Source organism: Drosophila mauritiana, chromosome 2R (assembly GCF_004382145.1).
Source record: "Drosophila mauritiana strain mau12 chromosome 2R, ASM438214v1, whole genome shotgun sequence".
In the NCBI taxonomy this organism is placed as follows: domain Eukaryota; kingdom Metazoa; phylum Arthropoda; class Insecta; order Diptera; family Drosophilidae; genus Drosophila; species Drosophila mauritiana.
Genome location: NC_046668.1, coordinates 3,405,222 through 3,421,217, shown reverse-complemented (window position 1 = coordinate 3,421,217; position 15,996 = coordinate 3,405,222). Strand labels below are relative to the sequence as shown.

Sequence of the window (15,996 nt, the reverse complement as noted above, 5' to 3'; positions counted from 1 at the left end):
GAGAGTCGCGGTCGCTCGACGCTGATACTCGGCTCTGGCATCTCTGGGTTCTTGCCCGGGCTAGTGGACCGACGGCGCTCCTCCCGACGATAAAGAAGATGCAACAGGGTGTGATGTGCGTCCCCACATACGTAGCAACGACACTCACTTTGGTGTTCCAAACAATTTGCACAGTACTTGTTAGTACCGCCCGGAGCCGCCTCGATCAAGTCCCTTGAGAACACCTGTCTATGAGATGGGGTCGAGACGGCATGGCTAGCGAAAAACTTGTTGTTGGAAACAAAAAACAGAGACTGAAGGATGGTAGAAAACAGTTACTGTTTTAAGCAATGAATAAATTTTTGTCTACAAGAAGGAAGACTACTTTGAGAGTTCATTCTTGCTTCAAAGTGAACGGTCGTGTTTTTTTTTGCGCTCCGATTTTTAGTGCGGTTTGGAGTGGTACGCCAAAAGGATAGTATGACGTTCATCATAAGATAACGACTCAGATGCAGTCAAACGAGTGCATGACCTCATTTCGCCATCAGAATCGAGAGACGGTTTAGGGTTAAGTATAAAACCTCTTTTAGGCTCGCTCTGTAGGTCGGGCACGCAAAGCTACCCTTCGGGTGGTGCAACACACCCTAGTGTGGCGCTTTAGCTCCAACCGAGGAAACTGCATCTCAATGAAGTTCCCCTCCAGTTTCGTAAAGAGAGGTGGTGTGACGCGTACCGCGCACATTAAATATAAATATAAATATAAATAAGAGATATGATGAAGAAGAATAAAACAAGAGAGAATGCTATACTCGAGTTCCCCGACTATCAAATACCCGCTACTCAGCTAGTGTAAATGCGAACGCGAAATTTCATCAGTTTTCTGGTATATCGATAGATATTGTTCAAAAGTGTGTGCGTGACCGGTTGTTGGCGTGGCAAAAAGTTGTTTTGCAAATCTATAGAAATTTACAAGACTAATAAAAATGTAAAAAAATATCAAGACATTTTTCAAAAGTGTGGGCGTGGCCGTTTTGTGGGGTTTGTTAGCATTAGAGTGGGCGAGGCAACGTGGGTCAAGAAACTGTACCTTCCTTCAACATTCTTTCTTTATAGTTCCTGAGATCTCGATGCTTATACGAATAGACGGCTATTTATCCTGATTAATAATATCGAAAACGCTTTCTTCTGCCTCATACATACTTTTCAAACTAATCTAGTATACATACAATTCCCCAGGCCACGGTTAACCGCGCCAAGCAGTCCCAGGCGGACTCGGAACCAGTTACGGCCTTAGTGAGAGAGTCGGACCAGACTGCGAAGGCAGTCCGTTAGAACACGCGAAAAGCTTTACCAATGATTTAACAAGAGATCCGCGAGTGAGAACGCACAGTCAAAAAGCGAGCGGAAAGCAAAAAGCAGCCCGTCGGTGATAACCGCACACCCGTTGATAAGTTATCGGTCAGTGAGAACGCGCAGGACGCAGTCAGGAATCGGTCAGTGAATGTCGATAAGGACATACAAGACCGATCTCTGCAAGTGATGATCAACGGGACAGAACAAAACAAGGACCTGGCGTTTTCAGAAGGGATTGTGGTGTCAGTGGTCAGTGCTGTCCTGTAACAGAAGCAGTCCTAAAAGACATTCGCAATTGTGGTTCTTGAAAGATCTCTGGTTTCACCCCAACGGACAACACACCTTGCGGACAATAACATCCTAGATGTCGTTTGAGCCGGCACGGAGTCCGCTGTCTAGGAACAAGGAAGGCCGACAAGGAGCAACGCCGCGCAGCATACGAGAGGTCTAGCAATAAAACTTTCCAATCTAAAACCGTTTCTTCTCTTTGGGGGCAATCACACAAATCATAAATTTGGTGGGACGAACAAACAAACCCTCTGAGCTAGCCGTTGCAGTTTTTATCGAGCAGAATGCAAGATAACAGTTCGTTATAGAAGTAGATAATATAAAAACCAATTGTACTGTTTAATTAAATTCCCGAAACTATTCGTAACTTGTAGAAAAATAAGGATCTTTATAGTACAACATAACAATAAATTTTAATATTTCGAGGACGGTAGCCGTTAATTACGGAACGGAGACCTTCGCAGTCAAGGATTGCTATGAAACCACCTTCTGCAGGAGATCAAAGGCGGTAGTCTGCGCACAACAACTGCGCACAACATCAATTTTTGCCAGTGTATCAATTATGTTTTACAAGTCAATTGTTAACAATCGTAAACGATGTTTTTTACGGGAATTCTTGATCAATAAAAATAGTTTTAAAGTGATCGGAAAGAGATTTTATCTCATTTAACAATTTGGAATTGATAATAAATGGTTGCTTATTGTTTTCAATTACGTCGTTTATTTTATTCTGTATTGTAATAAAATCATCGTGATCCGGAGTTCCAGCTAACCATTTCCAAGCAGTGCCTAACTCAATTATTCCTGTTATTGATCTAGAAGATATCAGACAAAATTGTATTCTTGTTTTTATATACCGATTCTAGATCGATTATTTCTTTACAAAAAATTATTATTATGCTGTCTGTTATTATTATACCCTATTTTATAATTATTACTCTGACGATAGTAATTATTATTCGGACGATTTTGGTACCTTATAACACTATCTACCCACATTGGTTCTGGTGAGGGTTTTACCTTAGAATTGTTATTTGAATTCCAATTATTATTTGGTCCAAAGTTCCCGTTTGGCGGCCAATTATTATTCTGAGTATTATTCAAATTATTATTCATTCTACGCGATGTATTATTATTCTGTCTGGAATCTACTGGATTAGGTTGTTTCCCTGATTTTTATTTTAATTCCTAAGTTTATAATACCTACATGCTCGAAATTGTTAGACTCTAGTTCCTGACACTTTGCCAGAGAATTTGGCAAGTCTGCTGCTCCCATGAATTTATTACGTAGAATTGTTAAAGCGATAAAATGGTAATTTCTGCCGCTTCTCTCCAGTCTACTTATTGGGTTATTTAATCTGTGAACTGTGGTAAGTTTTAAACTACTTCTAGGGTAGTTTCGCATTTTATAGTTGGGTCAATTGTTTGGATTTTATATTCCTCCACTTCATTTCTGCCATCATTTCTAACTGCCCGCAAAACAGTTTGGTGCAGAACCTCCGGTTGCCATTCTTAAATTTAAATGTTCAAAACCATTTATTATATTTTCCAGATTGTTTTCTTTAATTGATATTGTAAAATTTAATTGTAATAGTTATAGTACTTTCTATATCTGATCTTGTATTATTAAACAATTTTTTTTAAAGACTTAATATTATTTTATTATATTTTATATATATTTTCTGCTCACGATACTTTTCGTTGCACTCTTCCTTCCGTTTAGTGGTCCTGATTACTTTCTGTTGGGGTCTTCCTTCTGTTTAATTGTCCTGATTATTATCTGTTTGGGTCTTCCTTCAATTTTGGGATTGCCCTCACTACATTAATTAATTTCCAATTAAGTTTTTCCACGATCACTGTCACAGTTGTTAGATGTCGTTGGATTAAAGTTGATGTTTTAATTTTTGCACTAAATGTGAGTTGTTGTTGTTTTATATTTAACTTATTTTTGTTAATATTTTTTAAAACTTTTAAAGTGCACAGCCCCACGTTGGCTGCCAATTAAAATTGTTACTATTTAATTATTTTAAAAAATAATTTTTATTTTTTTATATTTAATTTTTATTCGGAGATAGACTTTTTCGCTTATACTATTACAAGACTCTTTATCAATAGCTTATCTTTGATTTGAAGCTGTTCACGATCTCGTCCCGATTTAGACTGATCTTCTAATTCTTAATCCTGATCCAATCAACCTCGGCCAGAAGCTTTTCATTCGAAACTTTTTGAACTTTCAATTACGTTTAGGATAAAAGCTTTATCCTGAAATTATTAATCCTCATTGTGAAATTGGAATTTGCTGACTGATGCAGTTTGATTGAAGGGCAATAAGTGGATCAACAAATAAGACGGCTGGAACGCGAGAGGAGTCAAGGCCTTGGACCACGGAGTGGAGAGACCGCAAAACTAACGTAACCGAGCTGAACCTTAACACGATCCGGCCAATGGCACGGAGGTTGAACGGTAACGGTGCGGACTAGTTACAAGACACAGCCTGGCCACTTAGACCCTGACGCCATTATTGATGAAGAAATGCTCAGTAATGAATGTTCCGACTGTCATCAGGACACATCTGGATCTTTTGCTCTCTCTCCTCGACTGCCTAAATAATCCTAGCCATCATTCTTCTCGTTTACCGCTTGAATGCGAAACGTCAATGAAATTTACAGAAATAGGAAATATGGTTGCTGAAGAAGCGTTAGATATTCCCGTCTCCACCGGCTCCAGAATATTTGCTGGTAGTAGGTGACTCGCTGAGAGCGATCCAATCGGTTGAGTTTAAATTTTGTTAGATCAGGCTTAGCAAACAAGGCGAGGGGGGCCGTGCCTAAGAAGTCCGCTGGTGTTAGTACTTCAAGGTCGTCAGGGTGTTCTGAATGAGGAACTAAAGGTCTTGAATTAATTATGGCCGCAATGTGGCAAATGAGCGTACGCAGGTCATCAGCGGGCAAAACGGCAGGGCCAACAGCTCGTTAAAAATGATGCTTTGCTGTTTTGACAGCCGCCTTCCAGAGGCCTCCAAAATGCGGCGATCGAGGAGGGATGAATCGCCATTCAATGTTATCAGTCAAGCAGAATTCACATCACATCAATCTTGATCTGAAGCTCATTCCGAGCGCCGACAAAATTGGTGTTGTCCGACCATATGCGTGCCGCCTTTCCACGAATCAGTATAAATCGACGTAATGCATTAAGAAATGCAGAAGTGGAGAGATCCTGAACCAGCTCAAATTGAACAGTCTTTGTAGAAAAGCAGATAGAGATGCAGATATAGCACTTGATGGGTGCTTTATTTTGAACAGGATTTTTGTAATAAAATGGGCCGCAAAAGTCAAGACCAATGACCTTGAAGGAATGTGAAGCTGTTACGCTCCTCAGGAAGATCACCCATGTGACAAGCTATGTTTGGCTTGGCTCAAAAACATATGATGCAATTGCTGACTGCACTTGCAGTTGTCTTGCGACCGCCAATGGGCCAGAACTGCAGCCGAATAGAAGCGAGTAGTGCGCGAGGTCCAGAATGCAGATTGCGACGATGACAGTCGAGTATAATGTATAACGGCACGAGTGACTGGGTGCTGATGTGGAAATATTAATGGATGCTGTGCGTCATAGTCCAACGATGAATGCTTCAGTCTGCCACCAACTCTCATAAGTCCACAGTTGTGGGATGATGGGTGCGAGGGATGCTCGATGATTTTACTTTTTTTTTTTTTCGATAACGAAACTTGAAGATGTATCCAAAAACATGCTTCAATTTTTGCCAAAAGTTGACAAATTTACAACTGGTTGGGATGTCTATGTCGGCAGGGGTCTTGAGACTGATGAGGGCCTTCTTCCTTAGCTCAGGGAGAACCTTTGGAGCGAGACAAGATTCTGGCCAGTGCGATTTGTCTTCTTGATAATAGTCAGGACAATGCGACCAAATACTGGACTCGATCAGCTCACTAGGAAGTGCCCCTCTGTGAAGTATGTCCGATGGATTGCAGACTATAGGAATATAATGCCATTCTATGGCGCTTGACAGATCCTGGATTAAAGAGATGCGATTAGAAATAAAAGTTTGAAAGCGTGAAGACTCTTCTCGAATCCAGGACAGCACCACAGCAGAGTCTGACCAGCAATAAACAGGGCATGAAAATAAGCCAAGCTTCAGGACTTCCCGCATTAGTTGAGTAATTAGTCAAGTAATACTGCCGCGCATAATTCCAATTCGGGAACCGTGAGGGTCTTCAATGGGCCCACACGAGATTTAGCGCGGAAAAGGTTGGCTATTCGGTGACTTTGAGACATGGAGACTATGTAGATGCATCCTCCATATGCGTCAATGGCATCACTGAATCTATGGATTTCGACCACGCTATTGGGTACCAGTGCGAGACGAGGAAACTGCAACTTTTGGGTGAGACAGATATCAGCAGAAAACTTTAGCCAAGCAGAATGAAGGCCGAAGGTAAACTTTCGTCCAGTCAAGTTTTTCTCTCCAGATTTGCTGCAGGAGGATTTCGTTTAAAGAGTATCCAGAAGAAGTTTTGACAGAGCCATCAAAGACTTCCTTTAAAACGCAGTAATGCGGCAAATAAAATTTGCATAGTTTCGGGAGTCAAATGGTACCAGGTACATATGATTTAAAGTTAGTACTCATGAATAAAGGCTGAATACTTATTTTTGAGCTGGCGATGGCGTTCAAGTTTGTTTTCCAGATTTAAAAAACGGCGATAGGCTTGTCGATTGGAATCTCCCAACACTTCCGGGCTGCGCTTTGCAGGAAGTCGAACTGAATATTCTCCAGATGGAAGCCTAGAAAATGTAGACTTGAAGTGGGCCTCGCAGTCGAGTTCTTCCTTTGTGCGGTTAGAGACGGATTCAGCAATGGTTTCTGTCTCACAAAATTTGAGCACCAGTTCCTTCAGACGGATGCCATCATTAGGCATTTGAGGCGCATTTGATTTAACGGTCAATGATGAACCCTTGTTAGGGTTGGAGCCACCACCAGTGACAATCCATCCAAAACGAGTTACTTGGAGAATGGGAAGTCAATTTTTTGGGGCCTGAAGAATTGGGGATCGGCCAAGCGAAGATTAGCTGATATTTTCCAGTCTTCAGAATTTACAGTTAGGTTGTGCTGCTCGTCCGTGATAGTAGAAGCTACCAAAACTGCGATGTTGGCAACGAACTCTGAAGTTTGAGATTTGAGATTAATATTTACCATACATTCATCTGATCTAAATCTGGCTTCACCGATTCCAGAAACTGTAACTGCAGACTTGTACTTGGGCAATTTCAAAGTGTGTGCCAAACGAGAGGTGATTATGTGTAGTTGCCAGCCGGAGTCAAGACGCGACAAGGAACCCAAGACCCTGATTTATTTTGAATATTGATGACGGCAGTGGCCAACAACACAAAGTCTGCTCCGAGATTTTTAGCCACTAAGGAAGAAGATTTACCAGGTGATGATTCCTGTGCAACTACTTGCAATCCGTTGGAATGAGCTTAGGAAGCAGCTGAGATTGAGCAGGCTGGGAGCGAGATGACGAAGGCCTTGAGCAAAAATGTAGCAATTTGTTGTGCTTCCAATTACAATGTCGTAGGTGATGTCCACCTTTAAGGCAGTTTTGGCATAAAGCCAACCTTTTTGCCTCCTGTAAGCGATCTTGAGGCGACAAATAAATTTCTATAGTCGTGGATGGCTTTCCTAGGTTTTACAACCTGTGGCATGATTCCAAGTACAACATTGGTACGTTCGATGTTTTCAACCTTCTGGTATTTTGTCTCCAAAAACTTAACAAATTCATAACATTTTGGAAGCCTTTCAGTGGGAGCAGCATATTCCCATAATAGCTGTGATTCACGGTCGACCTTTTGGAGAAGACAACGAATGAGAATACACTCGGATATTTCCACAGGGGTGCCCATGTTGTGAAGTGCACCTAAACGCAAATTAATTTGGTCGGACCGTTCACGCAGCTTTACAGAATATGAACCTTTTACCTTTGATAGGTTCATGATCGCCGAAATGTGAGACTCGTCAGACTAAGCCGGTTATTGTTGTAGCGCTTATCCAACAAATCCCTGGACGGCCGGGTAATTTGCACCAACCTCTAAAGCACCAACGGCATCCAAAGCGGGACCTCTTAGGCAAGACTTGAGGTGTTAAAATTGTATTGTATTGGGTTTTTATCGATGACAATGGAAAACATCGACATAAAATCTGTGTATTAGTATAATTTAAACTAAAGGTTGGTAGCTTCAGGTTAGGCACATAAGGTCGTCGAAATAGAGAACCAGAAGACCACTCAGTTCCTGGATCTTGACGCAAAGTTGAACAAGCAATCTCTCGCACTTTGCGTCTACTGAGTTTCGTTTTTATCACATACCGCACTTCAAAGACAATGTCTTTGAACTGGTCACGCAATACGCTTCCCATTTCATTGAAATCCAGTTCCTCCAGGGAATCATGAGAAATCCAGGGAAAATCATGAGCCAAGTTGAACGAAGCCTCTGTCTGGTTTATTAAATCCAGCTTTAAATGCAGGCCTTCATCATTAAGGAAAATGACCGATTCGGTGGTTAATTCTGCAGCAATTTTTTTAACGTCGACAAATATGGTGTTTTCCTTGCGCTTTAAAAATGTTATCCTGTCAGCTGGCCAACTGACTGCGTCGTTGTTTGACATTTTAATTTGTTTTAATATTTACGCACTGAATTTTAATCCGGTCAGTGTAAAATGCACGCACAATGGTGAACAGATTTACAAGCACGGTATTTGTACCGGTAAGCAAACTGCACACACAATAGCAATGATGTGTGTGTGTTTATACACAAAGTAAATTCCATTTGCACAGCCAAAACGACACGAATTTGGCGGTAGGCAAAGAAGAAACCGAAAATGAAACGAGAGCACGCGAAACGGGTGCAACTGCCGCTATGCGAAAATGCTTGCGATTAACGAAAAGTAGATAGGGCGAAAAGTGCACCAAAATTAGTGAAACTGTTTTTGAGTTCACGATAAAGAAATGTTACATATCACGTCGGGGTAACCAAATGTTTAGGCAATGAGCTTATTCATTGACTTTGAAAAATGGTGTGGCAATTTATAGACACGGTAAAGTTAATGTTTTAGTTAATATTTCAGTTTTAGTTCAATATATTTTGCCACACAGCTCTATATAAACGGGCAGCAGTACCCGTACCGAACCGATTAAGAGTTAAAGTGCATCACAGTACCAGTGATCGTCAACAGTGATCGTCACTTAATTTGTAACTGAACTTTTGTTTCACAAAATAAAGATTAAAACAGCTGTGCTCGCTCTCTATTGAGAGAGAATAACACAGAGCAATATATAAGAGTGATAAATAAAATAACTCCAATTTATGATGAGCTGCTGCTGGCTGCGGGCTGCATAACCAAACAAGCAGTTTAATTCTTACCAAAGTTCACAGGTGAAATAACCCAATAAACTGCCATGAGTTTATATAAAATTTATAACGAACAATATTTTATCGCTTTTACAATTCTACCTAATAAAATCATGGGAGCAGCACATGATGCACTAACTAACCATGGTACAGTTTTCAAACTTTCAAGCAGTTCTTTCCAGATTGGATTTTATTTATAACTATAAAAGACCAATCCACATTCTCGAATCAGAATTATGCATCCAAAGAAACGAATGAAACAATCAGGAGCAACGCTCCTAGAATTTTTATTTCGGGATTGAACGGATCCATCTCAGAAACACTGTTTTCCCTAAACCCACCTGACTTGCCAAATGCTCTGGCAAAGTGTCAGGAACTAGAATCTAACAACATTCGAACCCAATTTGCAAATAGGTATTATGGATTTAGGAATTAAAATAAAAATCAGAAACAACCTAAGACTTAATCCAGTAGATTCCAGACAGAAAAATAATACATCACATAGAATGAATAATAATTTGAATAATAATCAGAATAATAATTGGCCGACAAACGGGAACTTTGAAAAAATAAAATAATAATTGGAATTCAAATTACAATTCTAAGGTACAAGCCCCACCAGAACCAATGCAGGTAGATAGTTCCATAAGGTATGAAAATCGTCCGAATAATAACTACTATCGTCAGAGTAATAATTATAAAAGGGGGTATAATAATAACAGACATAATTATAATAATACAAAAACTATTTGTGTTTAATTCGGGAATATAATGATCTTCCATAAAAAGAATATATTATAAAAAAATACGCTGATGAACAATAAGTATTTGAAACCGAAACGGTAATGGGTGAAGGAAGCTTATATAGCCTGGGATCAAAGAATCCTGAGCACGCCGACGTGGAATTATCGGTCAACAAAAAACTAATAGTTTGGGATCCATAAATCCTGAACACGCCGTCGTTGAGTTTTCCGACAAAGAAAATATTCATAATCTAAAAATCAGTTTCAGCAACAACTGATATTAACAATGGGGAGGTATAAATAAGTCATTGAGAGTTTTTGATAAGACACGACATATAATCGAATATGACACACCAGAAAATTTAGTAGGAATATTAAGAGAATATCTACCACCAAACATACCGGTAGGAATTCATTGCACTTTAGAAGATCTTTATCATATTCAATTACCTTTAAAAAATAATTATACTAACAAATATCTTTTTACTAAGATATTACTATGTTAATGAAGATAACGCTATTATAACAGAGGAAACACATAGTCGAGCTCATAGAGGAATAGACGAAAATTGGAGAAACATGGAGAAAGAAATAAACTAAAGAAAGATATAAGAAACAGGTTGTTAAAGGAAAACTTACCTAACAAAATAATAATTAATAGTAGAAACAGAATTATTGACAAAGACAATATTAGGTTTTAAGAACTATTACATTTCTTTTAAAATTACAGAAAATGCATTTCTTATTACTTTTAACACCATTCGTAGTGATAGCCACTTCAGAAATAATTGATTACTCCAATCACGAATTTTTCCTGTTCAAAGACAAAAAGGATGTTCTTACCTATTCTACGTAACTAATTTCAGTTTTAATAAAGAAATATTCGATCAAGAATCAGGATATATAAAAAAGCATACAAATAAGAGATCACAATGGGAAATAACTTACCTTTGTCATTAAGGTAATTAATCGAATTAATTTTGTCACATCTGAAATCATCTAGATCAATAAGGGGAATAAATGAGTTAGGCACTGTTTGGAAATGGTTAGCTGGAACTCCGGATCACGATGATTTCATTACAATACAGAATAAAATAAACGACTTAATTGAAAACAATAACCAAAAATGTATTCCAATTTTATTCCAAATTGTTTAATGAGGTAAAATCGCTTTCCGATCACTTTGAAAATATTTTTATTGATCAAGAATTGCCGTTAAGAAGACATCGTTTACGATTGTTAACAATCGACTTGCAAAACATACTTTATACTATTACACTGGAAAAATTGATGTATTTACCACAAAAATTTAAATAATGAAGACATTAAAGAAATATTAAATCACCAACAAAAGCCTATAATTATTGCAGATATAATGGATATCTCCGTATTTAAAATTGTACTGCATAAACAACTCTTAATTATTTATATCAAATACCCTGTAATAACAAATAGATGCTTAATTTATTATGCCAGATCCATTTCACAAAATGATGGAAAATTACTTACGAACTTTTTAATAACTATGGTATTTTAAGTAAAGATAAAAATTGTTTTACTTTACTAAAATACGAAAAAAAAATAAATAGAAATTATATTGTAAACAATTCTCATTTAGACGGGACATATTTAATAACATTCAACGGCACATTACAATAAATAATATTTCATACACTAATTTAGAAAACAAAATACTTGAGTACATAACTACTAACCACTACTAACTGATTCTGGACTACTAACCAGAATCTGGAAATATCAGATTATATAAAATCAAACAATTCAGAACTTACTCTTGACAACATTAATATTTTAAACTCAAATATTTAAATATACAATTGAAAAATATTAATTTCATTTATATTATTCATTTTAATCGTTTTGATTTTGATTACTACACTAATAATGAAATTCAGATCTATTATATGATACTTGTAGTTTGGTAATTCCTAAGAACCTTTCTTCGCCCTGTGATGTTAACATACAATATTATGATGTACGGATTCTTCACTTAATAAATAATAATGAAAAAAAAAAAAAATTTATTTGTAACCAAACAAAAACAGCCAGAACTAGAAAAACCAAATACTGAAAAAGAATTTTTAACAGGATAAGAAGAGCGTTTAACCGAAATTCATAATGAAGCGGGGTGCGTCATTTTAGAAGGTGAAGAGTTAACCAACTCGTAAATATAGCACTCTGCCCCAGTTGATAATCAAATTTCAAACTCCAATCTCAGCAGCATTTCGTTATATAACCTTAAGGTAAACACAACTTCCACTTCGAGACCAAGCCATGATAAACTTATTGCGCCTCAATCAAACTGCATCAGTCAGCAAATTCCAATTTCACAATGCATAGAAATAATTTCAGTATTAAGCTTTTATCCTAAACGTAATTGAAAGTTCAAAAAGTTTCGAATGAAAAGCTTCTGGCCGAGGTTGATTGGATCAGGATTAAGAATTAGAAGATCAGTCTGAATCGGGACAAGATCGTGAACAGCTTCAAATCAAAGATAAGCTATTAATAAAGTGTCTTGTAATAGTAAAAGTGAAAAAGTCTATCACCGAATAAATATTATAAAATAAAAAATAAAAATTATTTTTTTAAATAATTAAATAGTAACAATTTTAATTTGCACACGTATGCTCATGTTTTGTAAATTTTAAAATATGTGCCATTCACTTCTCAAGTTTTTAGACTTTAAATCTATATTATTTTTTTAATCAATTGACACCATTAAAAAAATTCTTGATTTGTATTGCCTTAAAGTTATTTTTATTTAAATATAGCTTAGAAATAGTAATACCCAAATCTATGTACATAATATCACACAATAAATGTAAAAAGTGACTATAAAAGATTATTTGTCATTAAGGTATTCAGCTTGCGACTTGTGAAAATCTAAATCTAAGCTCTCCCCTTTCGCGCTCTCTCTTTTGTACTCTCGCACCTACTACTAGCGTTCCGTTGCTCGATCTAGCAAAACACCGAATTGTTCTATTCTATCTATTCTATAATATATTAATATATGAAGATCTTGAGCAATAAATGTACATTGAAAAGCAATCATGTTACAGGAGTTCAGTTGTCGTACTTCAACAGTCTGTCTCCCGCATCAAATCGGAGGAAGCGTAAAGTATATATATTCTTGATTAGAATCAATAGTCGATCTAGCCATGTCCGTCCATCGGTATGAACATCGAGATCTCTTTTCTTTCTCTAATTCTATTTATTATGGTTTCAAAAGGAATCGTTCAGTAATTCCTCTGAACTTAACCTAATGTGTGATAAAGATAAATGAGACCAAGTGGTATCTTAATTATAAAGTACAAAAGAAAATGTAATATGTTATGTTATCCTCCGGGTAAGGAGATCGCTGGGGTGTACCCTCTTCAGTCTTCGGAGGGAGATGGGATCAGCTAGGATAGTTGCTAGTCGGTTCGGGTGGGCCATAAGCCTGTCGGCATAACGGCTGCTGTGGAAATTAATCTGATCCCCAAGAAGGGTAATTTTCAGATCTCTTTCGATGACTATGTTCGTCACGTACCAGGGGAGCCCAGATGCGTGACGTGCAGCTCTCGACTGGACCACACGGAGCCTATTAAGCTGGGATTTGGCGGCAGTTCCCCATACCTGGATGGCATAACTCCACGTTGGAGCGAGAATGGCTTTGATTAAAAGAGCCTTAGAGCTCATTTGAAGTTTGCTGGAGTGGAAGAGCCAGTCTAGCTTTTTTAGCTTCGCCAGTGACTTAGATTTGACCGACGTGATGTGGGCCCCCCAGGTCAGTCTCCGATCTAGATGAACTCCTAGGTAGCAGTGCGATCTAGCATTGGTGATAGGGCTTCCATTGAAGGTCAGATCTGTGCAGGTTCCGGGTCGCAGGGAAAAAGTTACACAGGCTGACTTTGAGGAGTTAATGGCCACATTCCATTTGGCAGTCCATTTTTCGATTGCGTGCAGCCATTCCTGGACTGCGTTGGAGGCAGTTAGCAGTGAAGGATGAGACGCCAGCATGGCAGTGTCATCGGCGTAAGTGGCCAGGAGCAGCTGAGCCGGGGGGACTTCGGCGTTGTTTGCGGGAGATGGCATGTCAGCAGTGTACAGGGTGTATAGGAAGGGCCCAAGAACACTTCCCTGTGGAACTCCTGCATGAATCTCCTCCAGGCTGGATCGAGCATCACGCACTGCAACGTCGAACGTCCGATTAGAGATGAACGATCTCAGGATGGCATAGTAGGGAGCAGGAAGGAGAGCTTTCATCTTGTATAGAAGGCCCTCATGCCACACCTTGTCAAACGCTTGCTTCACGTCTAGAAAGACGCCGACCGTGTAGAGTTTGTGCTCGAAGCCATGCGTCACCTGGTTTACCAGTCGATGTATTTGTTCAGGGCAGCCGTGGGACTTCCTGAAACCAAATTGGTGTGGAGGTATGTGGTTCACTACTTGCGGCAGTTCCATCAGGCGGGCTAAGAGTATTCTCTCAAAAATCTTAGAGAATGTTGATAGCAGGCTGATTGGGCGAAATGCATCGATCTGCGTTGGCGGCTTTCCGGCTTTAGGTATCATGATGATACGTGCTCGCTTCCATTGCCTTGGAAAGTGCCCTAGCCTTAGCATGGCATTAAAAATTTTTACTAAGGCTAGGACTCCTTTGCGTGGCAGAGACTTCGCAGCACGGTTGTCGATGCTATCGTAACCAGGGGTTTTCTTGATGTGTAGCGCCTTCAGCTGCATCATGACTTCCTGCGGAGTGGTATGCCTAATGGGGCGAGCCGGTACAGTCGGAGCGTCCAGAAAATTATTGATTTCTACGCGGTTTGAGTCGTCTGTTAGGTTGAAGGGCAAGAAGGTGGAGGTCAGGTGCAAAGCAAATGCCCTCGCTTTTTCATCGTCCGTCTTGAGCCAGAGGCCACTTTGACTCAGGATGGGAGATTGAAACATCGGCTGCCCCTTGATATTTCTTGTGAGCCTCCATAACGAGAAGTTGCTGTTGTTATCTGGGTCAATACCCTCAAGCAGGGTATCCAGATTATCTCGTCGGGTCCTGGCTAGCAAACGATGCAGTCTGTTTGTGGTACTAGAGTATAGCTGCTTGATGCTCGGATCTCCTGTGGCGATATACCGTCTCCTGAGGCGCCTTTTGTGGGAGAGCAGCTCCCTAGCCTCCAAGCTCAAGATGGGAGCCCTCCTTGCGGTCGTGTGACGAGCTTCATGTGGGGGAGGTGTGGCCCTCCGTGCTGCTTCCGCGATTGTAGCTACGAGGTAATCTACATAAGCTTCCAGACTACTGCATGTGTCAATGGGGATGTTGAGATCAACTGTGGCCTCGATGTGCTCCTTGAAGGCCACAGTATTTGCAGTAGGTGACAGCATTTTAGTGACACCTTTGAAAAGCTGAGCGTCTTCATCCAGCACAAACAGCAGGGGGAGATGGTCAGACGACAGTTCTGTCAGGGTTTGCACGTTGATTTCTTGCTGTCTGAATCCTTTGGAGATCCCGAAATCAATGGCACTTGGAGTGACACTAGCTTTTATAGTTCCTGAGATCTCGACGTGCATACATACAGTCGGTTAGTCGGACGGAGCCAGATTGACTCGGCTATTGATCCTGATCAAGAATATATATACTTTATATGGTCGGAAACGCTTCTTTCTGCCGTTTAAAAAAACCGAAATCGCCATCTGGAAAAATGCAATACTTAGCAATTAACGATGGAGCCTAATCCAACTACAACAATTTTAACAAAGAGTTTATTAATCTATACATCGTGATGCACTTCTTCCATATCTAGACAAATTTCATAGCTTTCTGCATATCTTATCTGGGTCAGTTTTTGAAGTAGTGCAGAGATATCAGGTAACCGGCGAGGCACACAGACACACTGCTACTCTCTCAAATGACATTTCAAAAGTTTAACGCCAAACACGACACTGGTACAAATTACGATAAACTCTTACTGAGGATGAAAGTCTCTGTAACGACATTATGAAAATACAGTACCTCTGACTTCTACAGGTATTTCAAGTCAATGTTGTGTCTCAGTAGCTCAGTTCGACTTAAAAAACGTTATGATTATAATGTTTTAAAATATTCAATTCAAATTCATGCTTTGTTAATATACAAATAATTGCAAAGAATTTGTAAGAAATCACCATTGAGTTTCAACAGTAACCGGAAGCTCGCGTCATCAACCCATCAACACGTGAA

At 39.3% G+C, this 15,996-nt stretch overlaps 1 protein-coding gene across 6 annotated transcripts in view; it reads right to left on the bottom strand.

Annotated features, from left to right (window-relative positions):
- LOC117137015 (dipeptidyl peptidase 4) overlaps positions 1 to 15,996 on the bottom strand; it is a 128,009-nt gene that overhangs the window by 28,900 nt on the left and 83,113 nt on the right. For 4 of the 6 annotated variants that reach the window (XM_033298207.1, XM_033298209.1, XM_033298210.1 and 1 more), the window contains one exon: positions 10,731 to 10,781. The exons of the other annotated variants lie outside the window; for them this stretch is intronic. In XM_033298207.1, coding sequence (XP_033154098.1) covers positions 10,731 to 10,781 — 51 coding nt within the window. The remainder of the gene's footprint in view (positions 1 to 10,730; positions 10,782 to 15,996) is intronic. 6 annotated transcript variants of the gene reach the window in all.